At 38.3% G+C, this 19,857-nt stretch overlaps 3 protein-coding genes across 3 annotated transcripts; all 3 read right to left on the reverse strand.

Moving 5' to 3' along the window:
- Positions 1-705: 705 nt before the first annotated feature.
- tekt4 (tektin 4) lies at positions 706-3,836 on the reverse strand. Its single transcript, XM_019261582.2, has 7 exons — positions 3,179-3,836; positions 2,647-2,717; positions 2,371-2,514; positions 2,170-2,256; positions 1,940-2,075; positions 1,363-1,517; positions 706-1,273 (listed from the first exon to the last, which is right to left on the reverse strand). Exons 1-7 carry the CDS (start codon positions 3,704-3,706, stop codon positions 1,060-1,062), a joined length of 1,335 nt encoding a protein of 444 aa, XP_019117127.2. The 5' UTR covers positions 3,707-3,836; the 3' UTR covers positions 706-1,059.
- Positions 3,837-5,084: 1,248 nt separating this feature from the next.
- On the reverse strand, positions 5,085-9,706 carry LOC113746552 (CMRF35-like molecule 8). Its single transcript, XM_027282638.1, has 7 exons — positions 9,700-9,706; positions 8,835-9,149; positions 7,955-8,254; positions 6,824-6,895; positions 6,623-6,724; positions 6,481-6,536; positions 5,085-5,584 (listed from the first exon to the last, which is right to left on the reverse strand). The coding sequence occupies exons 1-7, from the start codon at positions 9,704-9,706 to the stop codon at positions 5,420-5,422; spliced, it is 1,017 nt and encodes a 338-aa protein (XP_027138439.1). The 3' UTR covers positions 5,085-5,419.
- Positions 9,707-12,423: 2,717 nt separating this feature from the next.
- On the reverse strand, positions 12,424-19,570 carry LOC104927834 (CMRF35-like molecule 8). Its single transcript, XM_027283663.1, has 9 exons — positions 19,214-19,570; positions 17,280-17,337; positions 16,748-17,074; positions 16,329-16,649; positions 15,819-16,118; positions 15,521-15,610; positions 14,295-14,396; positions 14,149-14,207; positions 12,424-12,919 (listed from the first exon to the last, which is right to left on the reverse strand). Exons 2-9 carry the CDS (start codon positions 17,320-17,322, stop codon positions 12,749-12,751), a joined length of 1,413 nt encoding a protein of 470 aa, XP_027139464.1. The 5' UTR covers positions 17,323-17,337; positions 19,214-19,570; the 3' UTR covers positions 12,424-12,748.
- Positions 19,571-19,857: the final 287 nt, after the last annotated feature.

Genomic DNA, 19,857 nt, shown 5'->3' on the forward strand with positions numbered 1-19,857 from the left:
CATATAAAATGTAGAGATGGCAGAAAATGTCTCCTCTTTTGGTTGTGTAGGGTTGAGCCTCCATTCTTTACCGTCTTCAATATTATGCAGGTTTGACTGCAGCTCAGCGGAGAGAAAACATATACATATATACATATACATATACGTATACGTATACGTATACATCTATGCCACAAATATAAAACTTATTTTAACATCTTCAGGTGCAAGTGATTACATTTTTACATTTGCATGTCAAATATTCTGACACTGGATTTCTTTGCTGCTTTTGTGGTGGAAAACATCTCACTGATGTGACAGGAGACGAGACACTCAGGCTCAAGAGCTCACTCTAGTGGAGCAAACCATTACTATAGTTACATTTTAGATATAGACGGAATTAACAGACAAAAGACAGTCAAACAAATAAAAACGTGCAAAACGTATGTCACAGTAAGGGGGAAAATGCTGCATTTTTAAAACCACAAGCAAGTAAGAAACATTCACCAATTAGACAATCAACGCACAGCCTAAAGAAGCATGCTTAGAGAAGTTAGAAGACTACTTCAGTGCTCTACGTTCAATTCCATAAACTTTGGGGACTTGTGAGAAAGAGATTACAGTTAGACTTTGATGCATCCGAGGCAAAGCACAGCCAGTGCCACACTAACGACAAAAATTGTTTGAATCCATTTATTTAAAATGATTAATCTCATGAATGCGCAATAATGAAACAGGACTTTGGTAACACTTTATTTGAATAGTCCAGATACTACTTGTAACATTTCAAGAATTATTAGTTGAGATTAAAAAAAATTCAATTATATATGAAATTTTTAAATAATTCTATGATTTTCTATAGATTAATATAAAAATTACTTAAGCACATTGTCATTGGCTGTCAGTTCTTAAATATTTAATGAAGTGAAATCCTGTTGAATGTGTTTTTTTACTACTGAGTTTTCAGGTTTCTGATTGATTCTCACAACGGCACAACAAAGAAACAAAACAATCCAGGATTCTGAACTTAAAATCGCAAAACCAAAGCAAAATCCACCCAAACATTTGGAGTCGCCATCTTCAGTACCCAGACAGTGTGGAGATCGTTGGGTAACGCTTGCGGTGAGTCATGCACTTTTCTCTCTCGATGAACAATGAGTGGGTTTTGCAGTTTATGTCCTTCTCAAGGGTAATGCGAGACTCCTCCAGGTGGGACAGGGAGCCTCTGGCCTCACTCAGCTGCTGGTGCAGAGATGCCAGAGTGGCATCTATTTGCCTCACCTCCCCTTCCAAACTACATGTACAGGAAGCAAATAAAATGAAGACAGAGACAGGAGGCAGAGGTTCATAATAATAAAGAAGAGACAGAATGTACATGTGTACCTGAGCTGGGGGGGATCTCTGCAGAGCTCCATGTTGGGTCTCAGGGAGCGGAGATAAAGTCTGGACTGAGCTACTCTCAGTGGAGCCTCTTTGTTGTGGATGGCCTGCTGTAGAGCAACAATGTTCCTCTCCTGGACCCCGATCTGCTCCAAGATCTACGCACATCATCATAGAAAATCAGTCAGTCAATCAATCAGCTATAAGTGCTGGAATGTAGATTTAGTACTATCTGAGGTACTTTACTTGAGTACTCTGTATTCATGCTACTTGAAAATGTACTCCACTACATTTATCTGACTTCAGTAACTAAATGATTTTCCATGTGCAAAACATATTAAGATTTCATAAAGTATGATGTTCTGTTATACATGAAGATACTGTAGAGAACAATATATACAGGTTGATAGAATGTGACATGAAAAATGTGAGGATTTTCTGTTTTAAGGATATAAAAGAAACTGTTGCAGGGGAGGTTTTTCTGCACTGAGTACTTTTTTTTCCCCAATGCAGGACCTGACACAGAGTATTTCCTCTGTGTGGTATTTGTACTTTTACTTTACTGTCTTACTTTACTTACCTGTGCGAGCTTCATCTCCAGCTGGGTCTTGGCCTCAATCAGCTCCACACAGCGCTGGCTGAAGGCTCGGTCCACTCTGGAGCATTGAGCTGTCAGATCCTCGGTGGTCTCCTGCAGGACTCGCTCCACGAGCAATCTGACACACACAAAGAGCCTTACTACATTCACTGAAAACTTTAAATGATGTGTCACATTCAAACCTGGTACTGTGGCAGCTTAAACACGCTAACCTGAGACTGTTGGTGGTCTGTTCCTCCTGCAGGGCCTTGGACAGGTTGTCCTGTGTAAACTTTGTCCATGATGTGCAGTTAGACACCCTGCAGCAGACCAAAGTTGTATAATCATCATGTATACATTTTTCTGATGGTATATTTATGTATTTCTAAGTTTTGACAATAATGTCGCACACAGAAAAACACACTCAGACTCACTGGTCCTGCACGGCGGCTGAGCTGGGGTGGTGCCGTGTATCTGGGCTCAGGTTACTGTATCTTCCACTGTTCTCATCAAAGTTATAGGCTTGGTACTTATCAGACCAGTCCAACTCTAACGTCTGCTTGGCCTCTCTGTTCATCCTGACACACACACACACACACACACACACACACACACACACACACACACACACACAAAGATACAATTAAGAGCTTCAAGTGGGTTTGCATGTCAGACTATTTAACTTTAAGTAAACTGAGTTTGACACTCACTTGATCTGACTCACAACCTGAGCTGTAGTTCTCTTCAGAAGAGCCTGGACGCTCCTGATCAAGTCCACTTCCTACAAAACTCATAGTCACTCTTCATATTAGAATGTGTGTCACAGAGCCCTCTGATGGTCCTCTTTTACTGTTACACTGAATAAAGTTGTCAACACACTCGTGATCCTGAGAATACTACTGTAAGACACTGAATTATTATTTAACACATTATTTTCCTTAATATCTACAGGATATTTGATTTATTGATCAATCATTTGGTCTGTAAAACATCAGAAAGTCATCAAAAGTAAAGTCCTCTCTCAGTTGCTAGTGCCAAATGATATTATCTTGGACAACAATCAAAAAACAAACAAACACATATATCAATCAGTGTTATTAACAATTTTCATTCCTTCAAATCCTTCATTTTCTTGAGAAAATAATTGCTGTATATTTTATATTTATCCTCTTAATTAAAAATCAGGCTATTATTTTATAGAGCTATGTTATTTATTATTATTGAATATGTTGTATTACTCACCTTTAACAGCTCCTCCTCCACAGAGTCTCTCACCAGGTCTGGTCCCAGCCTTCTGGCCCTGCAGTTCAGATTATCGGTGGAGATGGCGTAGGGAGTCTCGGTGGCATCCAGCGCTTTCTCCAGCCTCTTCTTCAGCGCCAGCAGTGACTCGGTGTCGGTCCGCAGCCGGTCGATGTGCACCTGCAGCTCAGACTTCCAGTAGTGGATCTCTTGTAGTCTGTTTCCCAGAAGACGTGTCCCGTCCGCCTGGGTGTCCAATGTTTCAGCCTCGGTGTCCTGGTACAGAGTTTTGGACTCTCGCTGGATGGTACGGCCTCCGTTGCAGTCGGTACTGGCCTGCTGGAGGATGGTGTGGTAGTTGGAGAACCACTCACCCGGAGTGTATTTAGCGGAGCGGTATCCCGCGGTGGCTGAACCCGAGGACAGCTGCGGGACCTCCGGCTTTACAGGGAGCTCTTTCTCCAGGATCCCTTGAGCCACAGCTCTGCTGTCATAGTGTGGCCTCGACACTAAAACCTCAGAGCTCATTTTTTTGGGGGGGACAATTTAATTACAGATATAAAAGATAAATTAAAAGGAGATTTTGACCTGAGTAAAAAGCAGCATCAGATGCACAGTCCTAAAGCAGACCAAGATGTGTGTTTGTTTGCTGTTGCCTGGTTACGCGTGTTGGCAGGAGCAGCTCTGCTCAGGTGACCAATTATCAAATGAGCTGATGGAGACTGAATGAATGAATTTTAGTCATTAAACAAACAAGAGAATAATGATATTATTAATATTGTAAACATCTAGAGTCCATTAAAACTCAAATTAAATTATCACAATGTAACAGAAAATGGGTAAATGATCAATTTAGGATTAAGGTTGAATCTCAGGAGAGTACTTACAGCAGTAAATGCATAAACAAATAAAGCAGAACTGATTTTGGATAGGTCAAGATCTCAGAGGTTTTTTTTCAGTATTTGTGGGTCAATGCAACATGTAACGTTTACAATATTGATTATTTGAATATATTTCCTATCTTATATCAGTCAGTCAAACACACTGTGAGGTAACCTAGGTAGACATGTTATTGCTTTATAATAATTAATTGTTTTCTTTCTGATTCTGTGACCCCACTATCATCTATATCCACCTCACAAGAGTAGGAACTTTAGTAGAAGTGACTACATCCTGCTGCAGTTTGTACACATGTGGAGGGCTGGTTTCTTCTGCAGATGTACTTCAGCTTGTTCTTGTACTCAACTGAAGTACACTGAACCTGTCTCATAACTTTGGGTTTTGATGGATCAGTCACAGAGAAATAGAAAGCTCGGTATGAGTTTTGCACAGATATTTGTTCAGTGAAACCACATTCAAAGCAGCTGAAGGACAATTCATTTATCATTGTAATTCATTTTAAGTCAACAATATTTATGGCTTGATTAATAGTTAATAATAGGCTATGCAGTTTGGACATGTCTCAGTGTAATAGTAAAACAATACCAGCAGAGGCCTCACAGTCACACACATTAATGTGTTATAATGCATGGACTTACATTTGTTCAGTGTTCCTGTCTGTGCTGTTGCTGTGGCTGATTTGACAGTAAGTTGGTGTTCATGTTTGCTTTCTGCTTGCAAAACACTGTAAAACTGCTATTCATAATATATGCAAAAGCAATTAATCCTGCCCAACATTTTGTTTGACATCATTAAATTAGTTTCTTTCAGCACCCTCAACTCTGACTGACTTTCATTGCCGGACTGTTTTGGGTTTTTAGGAGTTTGCAACCTAGGGGTCAGGCCTCCTGAGGGTCACAAGATACATTTGGGGGAAAAAACAAAACAAGAAAAAAAAAGATATAATATAATATATAATAGATAGAAAATAGAAGAACAAATACTAATGAGTTTTGTTGAGCTTTTATTGGCTTTGTTTATTTATTGGTTATAGGTTACATATACATGTTATTCTTAAAATGGTTAAATAAAATGCTAAAATGGTTATCCACAATTTCATCCGAAGAGTGTAGGCGAGTTAAACAGTTTCTTAAACTATCAATAAGCAATGAGTGTAAAAGTAAAAGCATGTCAAATAATTTAACATGCAGATTTTAGTCAAACAATGAAAAGGTTATGCATCAGTGGTACATGAATATGTGTTGGTCAGCTGTTAACTGAGACGAAAACAGGACAGAAACAAGATCATTTGGGTACAAGTTACCTAAAAATGTAAGGTTGTATCACAGATGTGCATTCTGTTCACCTCTTGCCTTGAATGTAAATTTGATTACAGTAAATATCTTCTGTTTGGGAGAGAGTCTCAGAGTCTTGTGGATCTTGACCTGCAACATCATTGAGATTGTAGGAGTTCTGTAGTTTAGAGGTCGACTGCTTTGAACATGCGACGAAATCATTTTCATAAACCTAAAAAAAAACCAGATAAGATAAGAGGACAAGTCTAGAATGCGTGAACCTCAACCAATCAATGGACCATATAATGTAGTCAGACTTTTGCTGAAGCCATTTGAAAAAAAGAGGAGCAAAAACATTTCTCCATCCAGAAAGGTCCAGAAGGTGCTGTTGGATGCTCTTGTGTGTTAAGAAATACTCTCCAGTCCTGGTATAACTTATTCAAGCAGCAGCTATACTAACCTCTTTAGCAGACGTCATTGTGGTTTTTAGCATACACTCACTTCTCACACATCTTGCACATCTAGTGTTAATCACACCTTATGTTGGCGTAGCTGCCAGTATTTCCTCATTTAATGCTGATTTGTCTCTAACAGCTGTGCTCGGACACAAACACATAGCTTGGAGCCTGGTCTAATCTCACAAATTCAGGTGCCATGTTAGTAATTAATAATCTACTTATCAGAATAATTTAGCAGAGCCTAAAATTCAGTTAGTTGGTCTTTTATTTGCTCAGCACTTTGGCCCAAAGCAACACATCTTTCCATTCTAAAGTTTGTTTGCTGTGAAATTTGGTGTAGGAATTCATTAGTCAATCATAAGGCCAACAAACCCTTCAGTTTAAGATCCTGAGGTTTTCTTAACCACCCTCACAAAGTCAATGATGTCTAAAGATTACACAGGGTGGTCTAATAGACAGACTGCAGTGAAACTGGCTCTTTTACATTCATAGTCTCAATGGTATAAACTCTTTTGATTTTCATGATCCCACCCAATAAACAAAGTTATAAATTCAGCCCCACTAACAGTGAAACCATCAGTAAGTCATTCTGTCAAACGTTTGTATTATAGACAGTCATGAACATTGCAGCCTCTTGTGTCTATTAAAAGGTCTTTGTGTGTTAACTTACATCTTCCTCTTCTTCTGCTGACTTGGTTCTGTTTCTGTCCATGTTAACTTCAGCTCCTTGAAACGCACAGCATAAGAAATGGTTTCACAATTTGTTTGCCTGTGTGTATATGCTTTCAATGCATATGTACAGCAAAACTTACTTGTCACTTTGTGACATTTGCATCTATAAACTATACCAAGGATAATCATCAGTATGAGAACAGGTGGCACAATGAAGACCACAGGGTGAAAGAGTGCTGCATCTAAAAAAAAGAGAACAGGGTAAAAATATATAGTACACTTCCTGTCAAGGGAAAGACGTCTTGCCTATCTCACATATCTCTTATAATATACATGCTTACCCTTGATGTGGTTTCCTGGGGTGTCTGTAGTTTGTGATCTGCCATGTTCCGCCACAGTGCTGGTCTCTAAGACTGTAAGAGAAAAAGTTTCCCAGTGCATGTAACAAATATCCTTTAAGCCATGCTAGCTGCCAGTCCACCAATTTGGTCTACACTGGAATATCTCAAAATTATTGGATGGATTGTCTAATTGTATTTGAGATCCTGTGAATTTTTATATGCAACATAGGATCAAACAATTAACTTATACTATGAAATATCTCAAAGGCTGCTAATATGGAATTTTCTATCCTTAGGTTACACGAGGTCACATGTGGGCCTTGAGGTCCTCGGCAGTATTAATTGTTTGTCTTTGACTAGGTGCCACCATATCTCAACACTGTGGTGGCCGGGCTCGAAGAGACCTATTGCTGCCTTATTAGTCATAATAGATAGCTTGCCATTGACGTTCCAATCTGCGTAAACAGACATCTGTCTCCAGACTAGAATATGCTGACAATAACACCTGCATGGGTAAAGACATTCTCTTTTACTAATTCTGGGGTCATCTTTGGGTTTAAAGTTTATCCACCAGGATGAGTTTGGCAGAATGTGAGACTGACTCAGGCACTTCTGATGAACTTTGAGAGTGTCTCTAATTCTCCTTGGCCAAGCGTCAATAAATAATACAGCATAAGACATCAGAGGCTCCTGAACACTTTCTTCCTTCCAGACCTCACCATTGACCTTTGACTTCAGCAATTTCTCCACAACAGCTACTGCATAGATTGGCACATTTTGTGCACTTTTTGGACCACTTTGATTTTTGTGACCCCCTTGACTTTTCTTTTAGTCCCACCTTGAGGTTGACTTTATTTAACAAATATTTCAATAACTTTTAGATGTTCATTCTCATATACACAGTGATGTATCTTTAAGGATAAAATGTAATAACTCTGTTGATCCTATGACTATTTGCTCATTAAATTCATTTTGTCACGGTGACAGGATGCAGACCTGTGCTAATTAAACCTACAGGGCACAAAGTTTATACAGCATGGATCAAACCTGGATATAACCTACAGCTACATTCATTTTTACTGTAATATATGGAGCTGTATTCTCCATTTCTTGTTCTTTTCGTAATCTTACCTACTGACAGTTGAATCTTGGTGTAGTTATTAGCACTCCACTGTGAGTCCGAACCACACCAGTATGTCCCAGCATCACCTGCTTTCAGCTCTGTGATAATCACCAAGAAAGAACTTGAAGCGACGTCATCTTGCAGTGTGAACCTGCTTCCATTCGTCACCATGTCTGCACAGTTGTTGCGTTGGTCTCCCTTACAGAGGAACTTCCTGTTATCTCTGTGTTGTGGTGGGTAGGGACACTGCATATTAACTTGACGGCCCACGGTGCCGCTCAGTTTACTTGTCTTTACACAGCACCACTCTGTGAAACAGAAGGAGGTTTGAGCCGACACTGCAGCCTGTATTCAGGTTAGATTAAAACAGTAGTTGTCAAACTTTTTCAGTCATTCCCCACTTTGGACAAGGGGGAATTTTCAAGTCCCACCTGCCCCCATCACCCCAACACAATACTAATGAAATACACCAAGCTTAACATTTTCAAGTAACATCATGCTGTATCTAAATTATAACTCAATAACATCAAATTAAACCAAGTTCAACAATAGAGAAAATAAAAGTGCAGCTGTGTCATAACTTGTCATAACATAACTTAAGTTCAAAAATAGAGAAATAGAAATTTTGTTCCACTACAATTAATATACCACCCTGAAAACTCTTTCAGGGAGGTTCGTTCCGGCGGTGGGAGGGTGGATGATCCCGGAACTTCCGGGAGAGTTGGGATGTCTGGATAAAGATAGGCATAAAAATGAAAATTTTCTCCTGTTTGGTACCCCACACTTTGAGAACCGTGGGATTAAAAGGTTGTTAAGTTTGGCTTTCCTTCAAATATTTAAGATATTTTGACATTTTTTTTATTTTGAGGTAGAACTGTGATCTCTCACCTTTGACTTCCAGTTCAACAGCAGAAAAAACATCCAGGCCAGCGTGTCTATGGACACCACAAAGGTATGACCCAGAATCCCTCTGGGTCAAATTGGTAATCGTCACTGTGAATTTTCTCGACTCCTTGTCATCAGTAAGTCTGAACTGTCCGTTTTGTTGCCTGTCAGAGGTGACTACAGCCTGCTGCAGACATGTGGAGGGCTGGTTTCCTCTGCAGATGTACTTCAAGGTTTCCTCGTACTGATACTGACAACTGAAGGACACTGAACCTGTCTCGTAACTTTGGACTTTGGTGGATTGGTCACAGCAGGTGTCTGCAGGTCACAGAAACATCAGAAAGTTTCATTAAGCATGCAGAACAACCCCTTTCATTGTATTACTACTGCATTATGGCTACTGATATTTTTTCATGTAAGCAACATAATAATTGGCTAATACTTTTTTTTAACTGTTAATAAACCAGTTTATTCTAAAACACTGAATATTCTAAAATATTCTAACATTAGAAGGAATGGATGATCACATGATTTGTATATAAAATTGTTTAAGCAGTTAGACCAATGCAGTTAGTAAAAATTGCAATATGTGCCTCTGAAATGTGTTGGAGTACAGCAGGAGTAGCAGAACAAGTTCCTCAAAATTACACTCATATCAGTACTTGAGTAAATGAGTTCAATGTTCTGTGGCCTCATGTGTATTACATTGTGTACATTGTGGGGACAATCTGTAGCAATCAAACACATTCTAGCCAAGCAATTTTCTATCTAAGGAATTTTATCTGACAATGTGGCTGAGGTTTATTTATTTACCATTTCCTACTTCCAGCTTTACTTCAGTGTAGATATCGTTTCCAGTCCTGCTCACCCCACATCAGTATTTCCCAGCATCTGTAAGACTCAGATCAGAGATGGTCGTTGTGAAGACTCGTCTCTCTTTGTCATCGTAGATGGAGTATCTGCCTTTCTTTGTTTCTGTCGTTGTAATAAGAACATCATCGTTGCTGCAGTCATTCTTGCAGAAGTACTTTTCATAAGATTCATATCCCTCTCCATAAGAACAAGAAACATTAGCTTCTCTCCCTTCATATCCAGATGAATGGATCGCCTGTACTGCACTGGACACACAGCTCAGAACAACTGTAAAGAGAAGACAACATGAAAAGTAATCAGTTAAACAAAACAACTGGAAATGTACATGTTTTAAATTTGTTGTTTGTATGCAGCATATCATTTTGTCACTGAACATACACAGTATGTACATTTAAATCTGTTGCAATTATTTATTGAGACATAAAATGTAATCTATGAAACTTACTGCACAGGGTAAACAGCATATTTTGAAGGCTCCACATCCTCATTCTTCTGCAAAGACACAGAAATGACAAATGAAATGTGACCAATATCAACACCCACTGTATGTGTCAGCGTGCAATGCAAATGTTGAACCCTCTCACCTCCATATTTAGACCACCAGTGTTTTATCAAACTTGAACTATTGCAAAGGTTGCATGCATTATGACTAAATCATGAATTAATTGCCGGCTTTGTGAAAACTTTGTCATGACCGACTTTTTATGTGAATGCTCTAAATCTGTAAAAGAGCTGAAGTAACAGATTTTTACAAAGAAAAGAAAGTCACCTTTATCCTAGTCTGGTGGATATGAACTCAATGTCTTGAATCCATGTAGGCTTTTAAAGAGAAACAGTTCCTTTAAGTTGGTAAATCTGTAGAAGTTCAGTCATGTGTTCATGTGATCACATTGGCGCCACAACGGGGCACTTTATCAAACCTTATGCCATATAAGGTTTGATATATATATATATTTTTTATCGTCATCTTATATTAATCATAATATAATATAATATAAGGAATTTCTCAGTATTTATGCTATTGGCAGCATGTCGCTTTCAGAATAATATTGATTGCACACCCACACACCCACCCGCATCTAGCTTTAAACATGGTACCTATCAGATCCACTTCTAATGTCTGCTAAGTAAGAGCTTCAGTTCTGGTTTGCATGTCAGGGGTTTGACACGCACTTGATGTGACTAATAACCTGAGCTGTACTCTTCAGATCAAGTCCACTTAACTCAGTGAGTCATAGTCACTCTTGGTGTTAAAATGTGTGTTACAGAGACCTCTAATGGTGCTATTTTGCTGTTACATTGAATAAAGTTATCAGACACACTTGTGATGCTCAGAAAATTCCTGTAAGTGCACAAAATAATTATTATTTCACAGATTATTTTCCTTATTATCTATCTATTATAATTTACAAGATTTGTTATTATTTATTATTCATTCATGTATAAAACATCAGAAAAAGTAAAAAAGTGTTCCTCTGGTTCTTCCAAATGATATCATCAAATGAGTTGGACAACAGTCAACAAGCCAAGGACAATCAGTTTAATATTATTTAAGACAGCTGCAAACTCTTACATCTTAGAAGCTGGAATAAATAGTTGGCATTTTTGCTTGAAATGGTTAAGCTTCTTTTCCCTTCACTGACTAATCTATTTATTGACTAATTATCACAGCTCTCAAGTAGTATCCTAATATGAATTTTGAATGTGAACATCTTAACTAATATTGTACTCAGTTATCTTCAGTAATGTCCATCATTTTTTTGCTTATCCATAGTGGGACCCTGGTGGCATCAGGTCCAGCAGGACATCCCTGGGTCTGCTGCGGGGTCTCCTAACAGTTGAACATGCCCAGAACACCTCCAAAGGAAGGTGCCCTGTGGGCATCCTAATTGGATGTCTGAACCACCTTAGCTGGCTCATTTCAATGCAAAGAAGCAGGGGCTCTACTCCGAGCTCCCCCAAGTGTCCCAGCTCCTAAATCGCTAAAGGCTGAGCTCAGCCACGTCATGTAGGATATGCATTTCAGCGGATGTATCCTAAATCTCATTCTTTCAGTCACTACCCAAAGCTCATGACCACAGGTGAGGGCTGGAATGTGGATGGACTGGAAAATTGAGAGTTGTGCCTTCTGAATCAGCTCCTTCTTCCCCACAATGACCCCGGACAACATCTGCAATAGTGCTGATGCCGCACCATCCCATCAGTCCACCTCACACTCCATTTTCTCATCATTCGTGAACAAGACCCTGAGATGATGTAACTTTTTTGCTTGGAGCAGCGACTTCCTCCCACTGTCTTCCAGCTTCCATCTTCCATCCATGAAGGTCACGGACTAATGAAGCCAATAGGCAAACATCATCTTCAAAAAGCAGAAACGAGATTCTGAGGTTCCCAAATTGTCCATGAATTTCACACCACAGTTGAAGATACAGTTACATGAGATGGAGCTAGTTTTAACTAGTTTATATACTGTTAGGTAGCTTTTGGTAGTCTGCAACTTAAGGGCACACGAAATATATCAAAACTGTACTTAAGTGCAGTACTAGAGTAAATGTAGTTACTTTGCAACACTTTATTTCAGTTCCTCAAATATCTGGAAATGACAGTCACTGATAATGCAATGAGACTGTTTTTATATCCCAACTACATAATGGTACAACAAATAGTGATGAGTTGTCTCAATAAAGACTATGGTCTGTAAAGACTGGCTTTTCTTGGTTTTGTTTGTTTATTGTTTATCACTTTAACAAAGGTTACATATACATGTTATATTTAGCTGAAATGGTTAACCACAATTTCTTACAAAAAGTGCAGGCGAGTTAAAGTGATGGTTCAATTACCGATAAGCAATCATAGTAAGAGTAAAAGTAAAAGCAAAAATGTTAAATAATCATGTTACTGCAGTTGTCAGTCAGACAATGAAAATGTTAGACAACAGTGATATATGAATATGTGTTTATCAGCTGTTTAAGATAAAAACAGGGCAGAAACAAGAAAATTTGGGTACAAGTGTGACATAAAAATGTAAGGTTGGATCACAGTTGCTATTCATTCAAGGTGTTAATGTAAATTGAATCACAGCAAATATCTTCTGTTGCAGAGAGGTTTTGGTACACAGAGTCTTGTTGGTCTTTAACTATATCTTCATGGTGATTGTAGGACCTCTGTGGTTCGGAGTCCCTCTGCTCTACAGCAGCATCTGGATTTTCATAATGCTAAAAAAAACAGAACAAAAATAAAAAACATAAGAAGATGATGTTACACAGTTGATAATTCATGTTAATGTGCAACCTGACTGTGTCAAATGATTATTTACACCATCTGGGAAGAGTTGTTGGCCAAGGAAAATTATTACAAATAATTTTGGTGACCAGATCTTTCTTCTACAGAGCACCACTCACAGGCAACAAGATACTCATGTGAGCAGTATGATTAGTACAAGTACAATGTTTACCATATTCACAATCTAGTTTAGCTTCTCAATGATAGCATTTCCTAATTATAAATTTCAATTGTTGAGCAAATTAAAGGTCCAGTGTGTAAGATTTAGCTGCATCGAGTGGTGTAATCAGTGCATTGCAATCTCCTCACATCACCCTCTCCTTCCTAGTGTAAAGGAGAAGCAACACTTGAAAGGCCCTGTTAGAGTCAGTATTTAGTTTATCTGTTCTGGGCACCTGCATAAACATAGTGTTTCAAAATGGCAGCCTCTATGGAAGAGGACCCGCTTCCACTGTAGATATGATGTGAGAATTTTTAAGCAGCAAAAATAAAAAGATTCTTACTTTCAGTTGATTATACATGCATGAAATTATAGTTATGAATATTATATTTAATTTCTGTTTTATTCTGAAAATAGAGGCCCCTGATTTTACACGAAGCACCTTTAAAATTATAACCCGACAATGGTGCTCGATTAAGTCGGTGTCTGTGGACCAATGAAATTATTCTTCGCTTCAGTCTGGACCAAAGTGCCATGAATGTTTTGGTGACCTGATCATCCCTTTGTGTGGCTGCAAATTCATGCTCCAAAGGGGACAAACCCTTTCAGTTTTAGACCCTGAGATTTTCTTAACCATTCTCACAAAGTCAATTATCATCCAAATATTACACAGGATAGGATAGACAGAATGAACCCACCCTATAAACAAAGTTATATATTCAGTCCCGCTAACAGTGAAACTATCAGTAATTGTTCTGTCCCACATTTGTATTGTGGACAGTCATGAACAGTGCAACCTCTTGGGTCCACTAACAAGTAAATGTTAATGGTGAATAGGCTGTACTTATATAGCACCTTTCTAGTATTTCACCCACTCAAAGCACTTTTACACTACATATCTCATTCACCCATTCTCACACAGTTATACGCTGGCATTGGCCATGCAAGATGCCAACTGCTCATCATTTTTTGGAAGCTAACCACTGATGCACATTCACACACCGATGGCGCGACTTCCTCTGCTGACTTAGTTTTGTTTCTGTCCATGTTGACTCCAGCTCCTGGAAACACACAGCATAAGAAATGGTTACACAATTTGTTTGTGTTTGTATAATTTCAGTGCATGCATTTGAACTGTGAAAACTTACTTGTTACTTTGTGACATTTGTATCTATAAACTATACTCAGAGTGATCATCAGAATGAGAATAGGTAGCACAATAAAAAGCACAGAGCGAAAGCGTGCTGCATCTGAAAAAAAGAGAACATGGAACAAACATATGAAAACACACATGCGCAGCACATTTCTTAATTTTTTAAAGATATTTTTGTGGGCTTTTTAAGCTTTAGTGGAAAGATACCGCTGAAGAGTGACAGGGAGATAGTGGTATGTGTTGTTTGTGATCAGTGCTGGTCTCTAAGACTCTCAGAGGACAACTGTCTCAGTGCATGTCATAAATATTCTTATTTTTAGCTATTGATTTACTCATTCATATCTCAAAATCTACAGCATGGATTGGGACATTGTGTGTATTTATGGTTCCCAGATGATGTATCCTAATGATTTTTGTGATCCCCTTGACTTTTCCTCTAGTCCCAGGTTGACCTTATTTTGTCATATATCTCAACAACTGTTGGATGATCAATCTCATATACACAGTGATGTTTCTCAGAGTAAAATGTAAGAACTCTGGCGATCCAATTACTTTTTTTAAAATCAGGTTTGAATAAATAAATTATATAATTATATAATTCAATAAATTAATTATATCATGGTGACAGGATGCAGAACAGGATGATAATTAAACCTTCAGGACGTAAAGTTTATCTTAAATCCATAATCTAACTATTTGCAAATATGACTGCTGCTACAACCAGACTGGAACATTATTTGTGCAATACTTTGATAACACACCAGTCACCTGTCTGTAGTCACTTTAGCCTGTTTCCAGTCACTTTACTTACTTGTTTACACTTTTAAATCTACACTGTGCAATATCCAACATCTGTCCATATATAGTATGTCATATTTATTTATACAGCTCATGTCAATATCTGTGTACACATATTACAACATTTCATATCCTATTTTAGTATTTTTTTTATATTTGACATCAGAGGCTCCTGAACACTTTCTTCCTTCCTGACCTCACCACTGACCTCTGATTTCTCCACAACACTTATTTACTGACCAGGGTAAAAATATACAGTACACTTCCTGAAAAGACATATTGGCAGCACATTTCTCACATATCTCTTATCAAGAAAAAAAAAACAGCTGTAACATGTAGCCACATGTATCTGAACTGTGGCTTAACAACATTGATGAATAATTGATTGATGATTGATGTATTCATCTTTTTGTACACACGCACCCTTGATGTCGTTTCCTGGGGTGTGTGTTGTTTCAGATTCAACAGGGTCCTCCGCAGCAATGGTAGAGATCACAGTGCTGGTCTCTAAGACTTCTCAGTACATGTTGCAAAAATTCTTATATTTAGCCATCAGACCATTAACTTGGTTTAGATATACAGTGAAATATCTCAAAGTCTACTGCACTGACACAAAGTTTATACAGTTGGATCAAACCGGGATATAACCTACAGCTACATTCATTTTTACTGTCATATATAAAGCTGCATTCTCCATCTCTTGTTCTTTTGGTAATCTTACCTACTGACAGTTGAATCTTGGTGTAGTTATTAGCACTCCACTGTGAGTCCGAACCACACCAGTATGTCCCAGCATCACCTGCTTTCAGCTCTGTGATCATCACCAAGAAAGAACTTGAAGCGACGTCGTCTTGCAGTGTGAACCTGCTTCCGTTCGTCACCATATTTGTGCAGTTGTTGCGTTGGTCACCCTTACAGAGGAACTTCCTGTTATCTCTGTGTTGTGGTGGGTAGGGACACTGCATATTAACTTGACAGCCCACGGTGCCGCTCAGTTTACTTGTCTTCACACAGCACCACTCTGTGAAACAGAAGGAGGTTTGAGCCAACAGTGCAGCCTGTATTCAGGTTAGATTAGAAGGTTGTTAAGTTTGGCTTTCCTTCAAATATTTAAGATATTTTGACAAATTATACGTTTAAAATCAGAACTTTTTTTCTCAATATATGTTTCACATATTTGTTTGATTCGCATATGGTGAAAAGATGATGAAGTAGAACTATAATCTCTCACCTTTGACCTCCAGTTCAACAGCAGAGAAAACATCCAGACCAGTGTTTCTATGGACACCACATAGGTATGACCCAGAATCCCTCTGGGTCAAATTGGTTATTGTCATTGTGAATTGTCTCGACTCCTTGTCATCAGTAAGTCTGAACTGTCCATTTTGTTGCCTGTCAGAGGTGACTACAGCCTGCTGCAGACATGTGGAGAGCTGGTTTCCTCTGCAGATGTACTTCAAGTTTTCCTGGTACTGAGACTTATACGGACAACTGAAGGACACTGAACCTGTCTCATAACTTTGGACTTTGTTGGATCGGTCACAGCAGGTATCTGCAGGTCACAGAAACATCAGAAACGGTCACAAGCATAGATTAAACAAACGAAATAACTTGACAATGTAACTGGGGTTTATGTATTTATTTATTTACCATTTCCTACTTTCAGCCTTACTTCAGTGTAGATATCCTTTCCAGTCCTGCTCACCCCACACCAGTATTTCCCAGCATCTGTAAGACTCAGATCAGAGATGGTCGTTGTGAAGACTCGTCTCTCTTTGTCATCAAGGATGGAGTATCTGCCTTTCTTTGTTTCTGTCGTTGTAATAAGAACGTCATTGTTTCTGCAGTCATTCTTGCACAAGTACTTCTCATAAGATTCATATCCCTCTCCATAAGAACAAGAAACATTAACTTCTCTCCCTTCATATACAAACAAATGGATCTTCTGTGTTGCACTGGTCGCACAGCTCAGAACAACTGTAAAGAGAAAACAACATGAAAAGTAACAAACAATCAGTCAAACAGATCTCCAGATGTTCATGTTTTTTAAATTTGTTGTTTGTATGGTGCATATCAGTTTGTGACTGGACATATACAGTTTTTAATTTTAATTTAAATATGTTCAAATTTGTTTTGTTTTTTAAATCTTATGCAGAGATAAACTGTAATCTAAGAAACTTACTGCACAGGATAAATGACAGATTTTGAAGACTCCACATCCTCATTCCACTGCAAAGACACTGAAATGACAAAGGAAACGAGACAGTTCAATTATATTTATATCGTGCCAAATCATAACAAAAGTTAACTTGTGACAATTTCTATATAAAAAAAGGTCTGGACACCACTCTATATACTCTATATAAGATAGATAGTGAAAAGGCACGTTCTCCATGCAGCAATAAAATAATAATTATAACTATAAACTTTAATGGAGATATGACTACAGGTAGTAAAAACAGTATTTGTACTGGGCATCAAGCAGGACCACAGCTGCAGCTTGACCAATTGCTAATCTAGGCATATGAGAACCTGCAAGATGAAAAAGCAGATAAACTTCTGGGAAGAAGCGAAGTTAGTAACATACTCTATCAACTAACTCTATCAAAAAGGAATGTTTTAAGCCTACTCTTGTGTGAAGATAAAACTCCTGAGCCTAAAATGGGAGCTGGTTTCACAGAAGAGGAGCTTGATAGAACCCTGCGTTTTGAGAGTACAGTGTTCTAGTGGGGTAATAGGGTACTATGAGCACTTTCTGTACCTGATTTTACAGGTAGTGAATACAGAAAAAACAAAAAGGGAGAAATATGATTTCTGATCCTGGTTACTGTCAGTACACATGCAGCAGCATTAAAGCATCTAAAGTAACTATATCTTTAGAAAGAGAGTTTCTGAGGTGTTTGGGTCCAATTACAAGAAATTCAGTTTTGTCTGAGTTTAACATCAGAAAACTGCAGCTCATCCAAGATTTTTATGCCCTTAGGGCAAGCTTAACGTTTCTATAACTGACTAACTTATTGTGGTTGCTTCAATGCCAATTAGATGTTCAGATCTCTTTAGTAGAATCTGATGATCGGTGATATCAAATGCAGCACTCGGATCTAACAAGACACATCCTTTGTCTAATGCAATTACGTAGATGGTCTTTTGTAGCTTTCACTAGTGTCTCTATGCTATGATGCACTCTAAATACTCAATTAAACTGTTGTTATGGAAAAATAGATAACAGACTGACTGAAACTTTCTTAAGTGTCTTAGACAGAAAGGCAAGGCTGGATTTCAGTCTTGAATTTGGCTAAAACCTCTGGATCAAGAGTGAGCTTTTTAAGGAGATGCTTAATTACATCAAGTTTAAACTTTAGACTAATCATACTCAGTAAAGAAGTGCTAACTAAAGGTAAAACGTCTTTGAGCAGCGTGGTTGGGATGAAGTCAAAGATACAGGTTGACAGCTTAGATGAAGAAATCAATGAAGTTAGTTGGTGAAGGTCAGTGGGAGCAAAGCAGTCTAAATATATATGTAGGGCTGTTTCTAAGCTTCCTGTGTATGAAGACCAGTCGGTGCCTGATGAGGGCAGGAGGTGGTGAATTTAGTCTCTAATAGTTAGAATTTTATTTTAAAGATCAACACCCAATATCATAAATGTCATACATCATGTCATACATGTGCCACACAGATGTTGAAGTTCAGTCATATGTTCATGTAATCACATTGCTGCCACAAAGGGGCAGTATCTAACCTTATGCCTTAATACTCTGACAAGGTGCATGGTACATGAAAACTTTTACCAGCTTTTATCCTCATCTTATATTAACCATAATAAAGTATAATTTAATTCTTGAGCATTTGTGCTATGAGCTGTCTGTCACTTTCAGAACAAAAGAGATTTAACTCACGTGAATATGTCATATAATAATAATAACATTATATTACACTCATCTAACATTGCACTTCAATAATGTTAATCAGTAAAGAGTAATCAATTACTTGAGAAAACAATCTGCAGATTAATCCATAAGGAAAATTGTTACTTTAAGATTCTGTTGTGACAGAGATCCTGACACACAGTGCATTTTGGAAAGTGACAAAGACATTGTAACAGTTAACGACCATACCTGGCTTTTACTGCGGGAGACGGAGGCTGTTTTCCGGACAGAGTGCGCAGTAGTGTCGGTAGGGGGGACTGGGCAGATTGTGATGATTTTTTCTCACATATAATAATTATAATTAATTATTTCTCTCTCAAGTTTCCAAAGACATTACCTGTGTGAAGTTATAAAGTCACACAATTATCGTCAGTTCAAAACGGGACCTGCTCGGCTCTTGGTTGTTTACCCGGTGGAAGTGAGCTGTAGAGTCCGTAGGGAGGACTGACTTTTTTTTTTTTTAATCAAAAATTGCCAAAATTGCCAAAGACCTCCTACCACATTACTGTTGTGCGATGTTTTTTCTTCTGGGGTCTGCAGGGTAGTTTATGGGTGCGGTCAAGTAGTCAAAATGACCTTTACCCAATAACCCCCCACCACCTCATCATAAACAAAAGAACAATACAAACCGAGGAAGCGCCATCTCATCATCCTGCAGTGAGGAAACACCGGAGGCTGGTAAAAATAAACAAGTGGTGATGATGATGATTAAAAAACATTATGTTTTTGATATGGAAGTTAAGACCAGAATCAATGATAATTCCCAAGTTCAGTGCTTGTAGTTTCATATTTAGTTTCTCTGTGCTTCAGTACCAGTAATTAAAACTTTGTTT

This window comes from Larimichthys crocea, chromosome X (assembly GCF_000972845.2).
Source record: "Larimichthys crocea isolate SSNF chromosome X, L_crocea_2.0, whole genome shotgun sequence".
In the NCBI taxonomy this organism is placed as follows: Eukaryota; Metazoa; Chordata; class Actinopteri; family Sciaenidae; genus Larimichthys; species Larimichthys crocea.

What these genes read in the sequence shown, in the direction of transcription:
- tekt4 (XM_019261582.2), bottom strand. Translation starts at nt 3,706, where the DNA reads ATGAGCTCTGAGGTTTTAGTGTCGAGGCCACACTATGACAGCAGAGCT. An exon ending in TCAGCCGCCGTGCAGGACCA is followed by an intron (nt 2,257 to 2,370) that starts GTGAGTCTGAGT and finishes GGTCTGCTGCAG; the next exon opens with GGTGTCTAACTGCACATCAT. An exon ending in TGGAGATGAAGCTCGCACAG is followed by an intron (nt 1,518 to 1,939) that starts GTAAGTAAAGTA and finishes TGATGTGCGTAG; the next exon opens with ATCTTGGAGCAGATCGGGGT.
- LOC113746552 (XM_027282638.1), bottom strand. An exon ending in TGTTGAACTGGAAGTCAAAG is followed by an intron (nt 8,255 to 8,834) that starts GTGAGAGATCAC and finishes TCTGTTTCACAG; the next exon opens with AGTGGTGCTGTGTAAAGACA. An exon ending in CAAGATTCAACTGTCAGTAG is followed by an intron (nt 6,896 to 7,954) that starts GTAAGATTACGA and finishes TTTCTCTTACAG; the next exon opens with TCTTAGAGACCAGCACTGTG.
- LOC104927834 (XM_027283663.1), bottom strand. Translation starts at nt 17,322, where the DNA reads ATGAGGATGTGGAGTCTTCAAAATCTGTCATTTATCCTGTGCA. An exon ending in TCTGTCATTTATCCTGTGCA is followed by an intron (nt 17,075 to 17,279) that starts GTAAGTTTCTTA and finishes TTCTCTTTACAG; the next exon opens with TTGTTCTGAGCTGTGCGACC. An exon ending in CAAATGTCACAAAGTAACAA is followed by an intron (nt 14,208 to 14,294) that starts GTAAGTTTTCAC and finishes GTGTGTTTCCAG; the next exon opens with GAGCTGGAGTCAACATGGAC.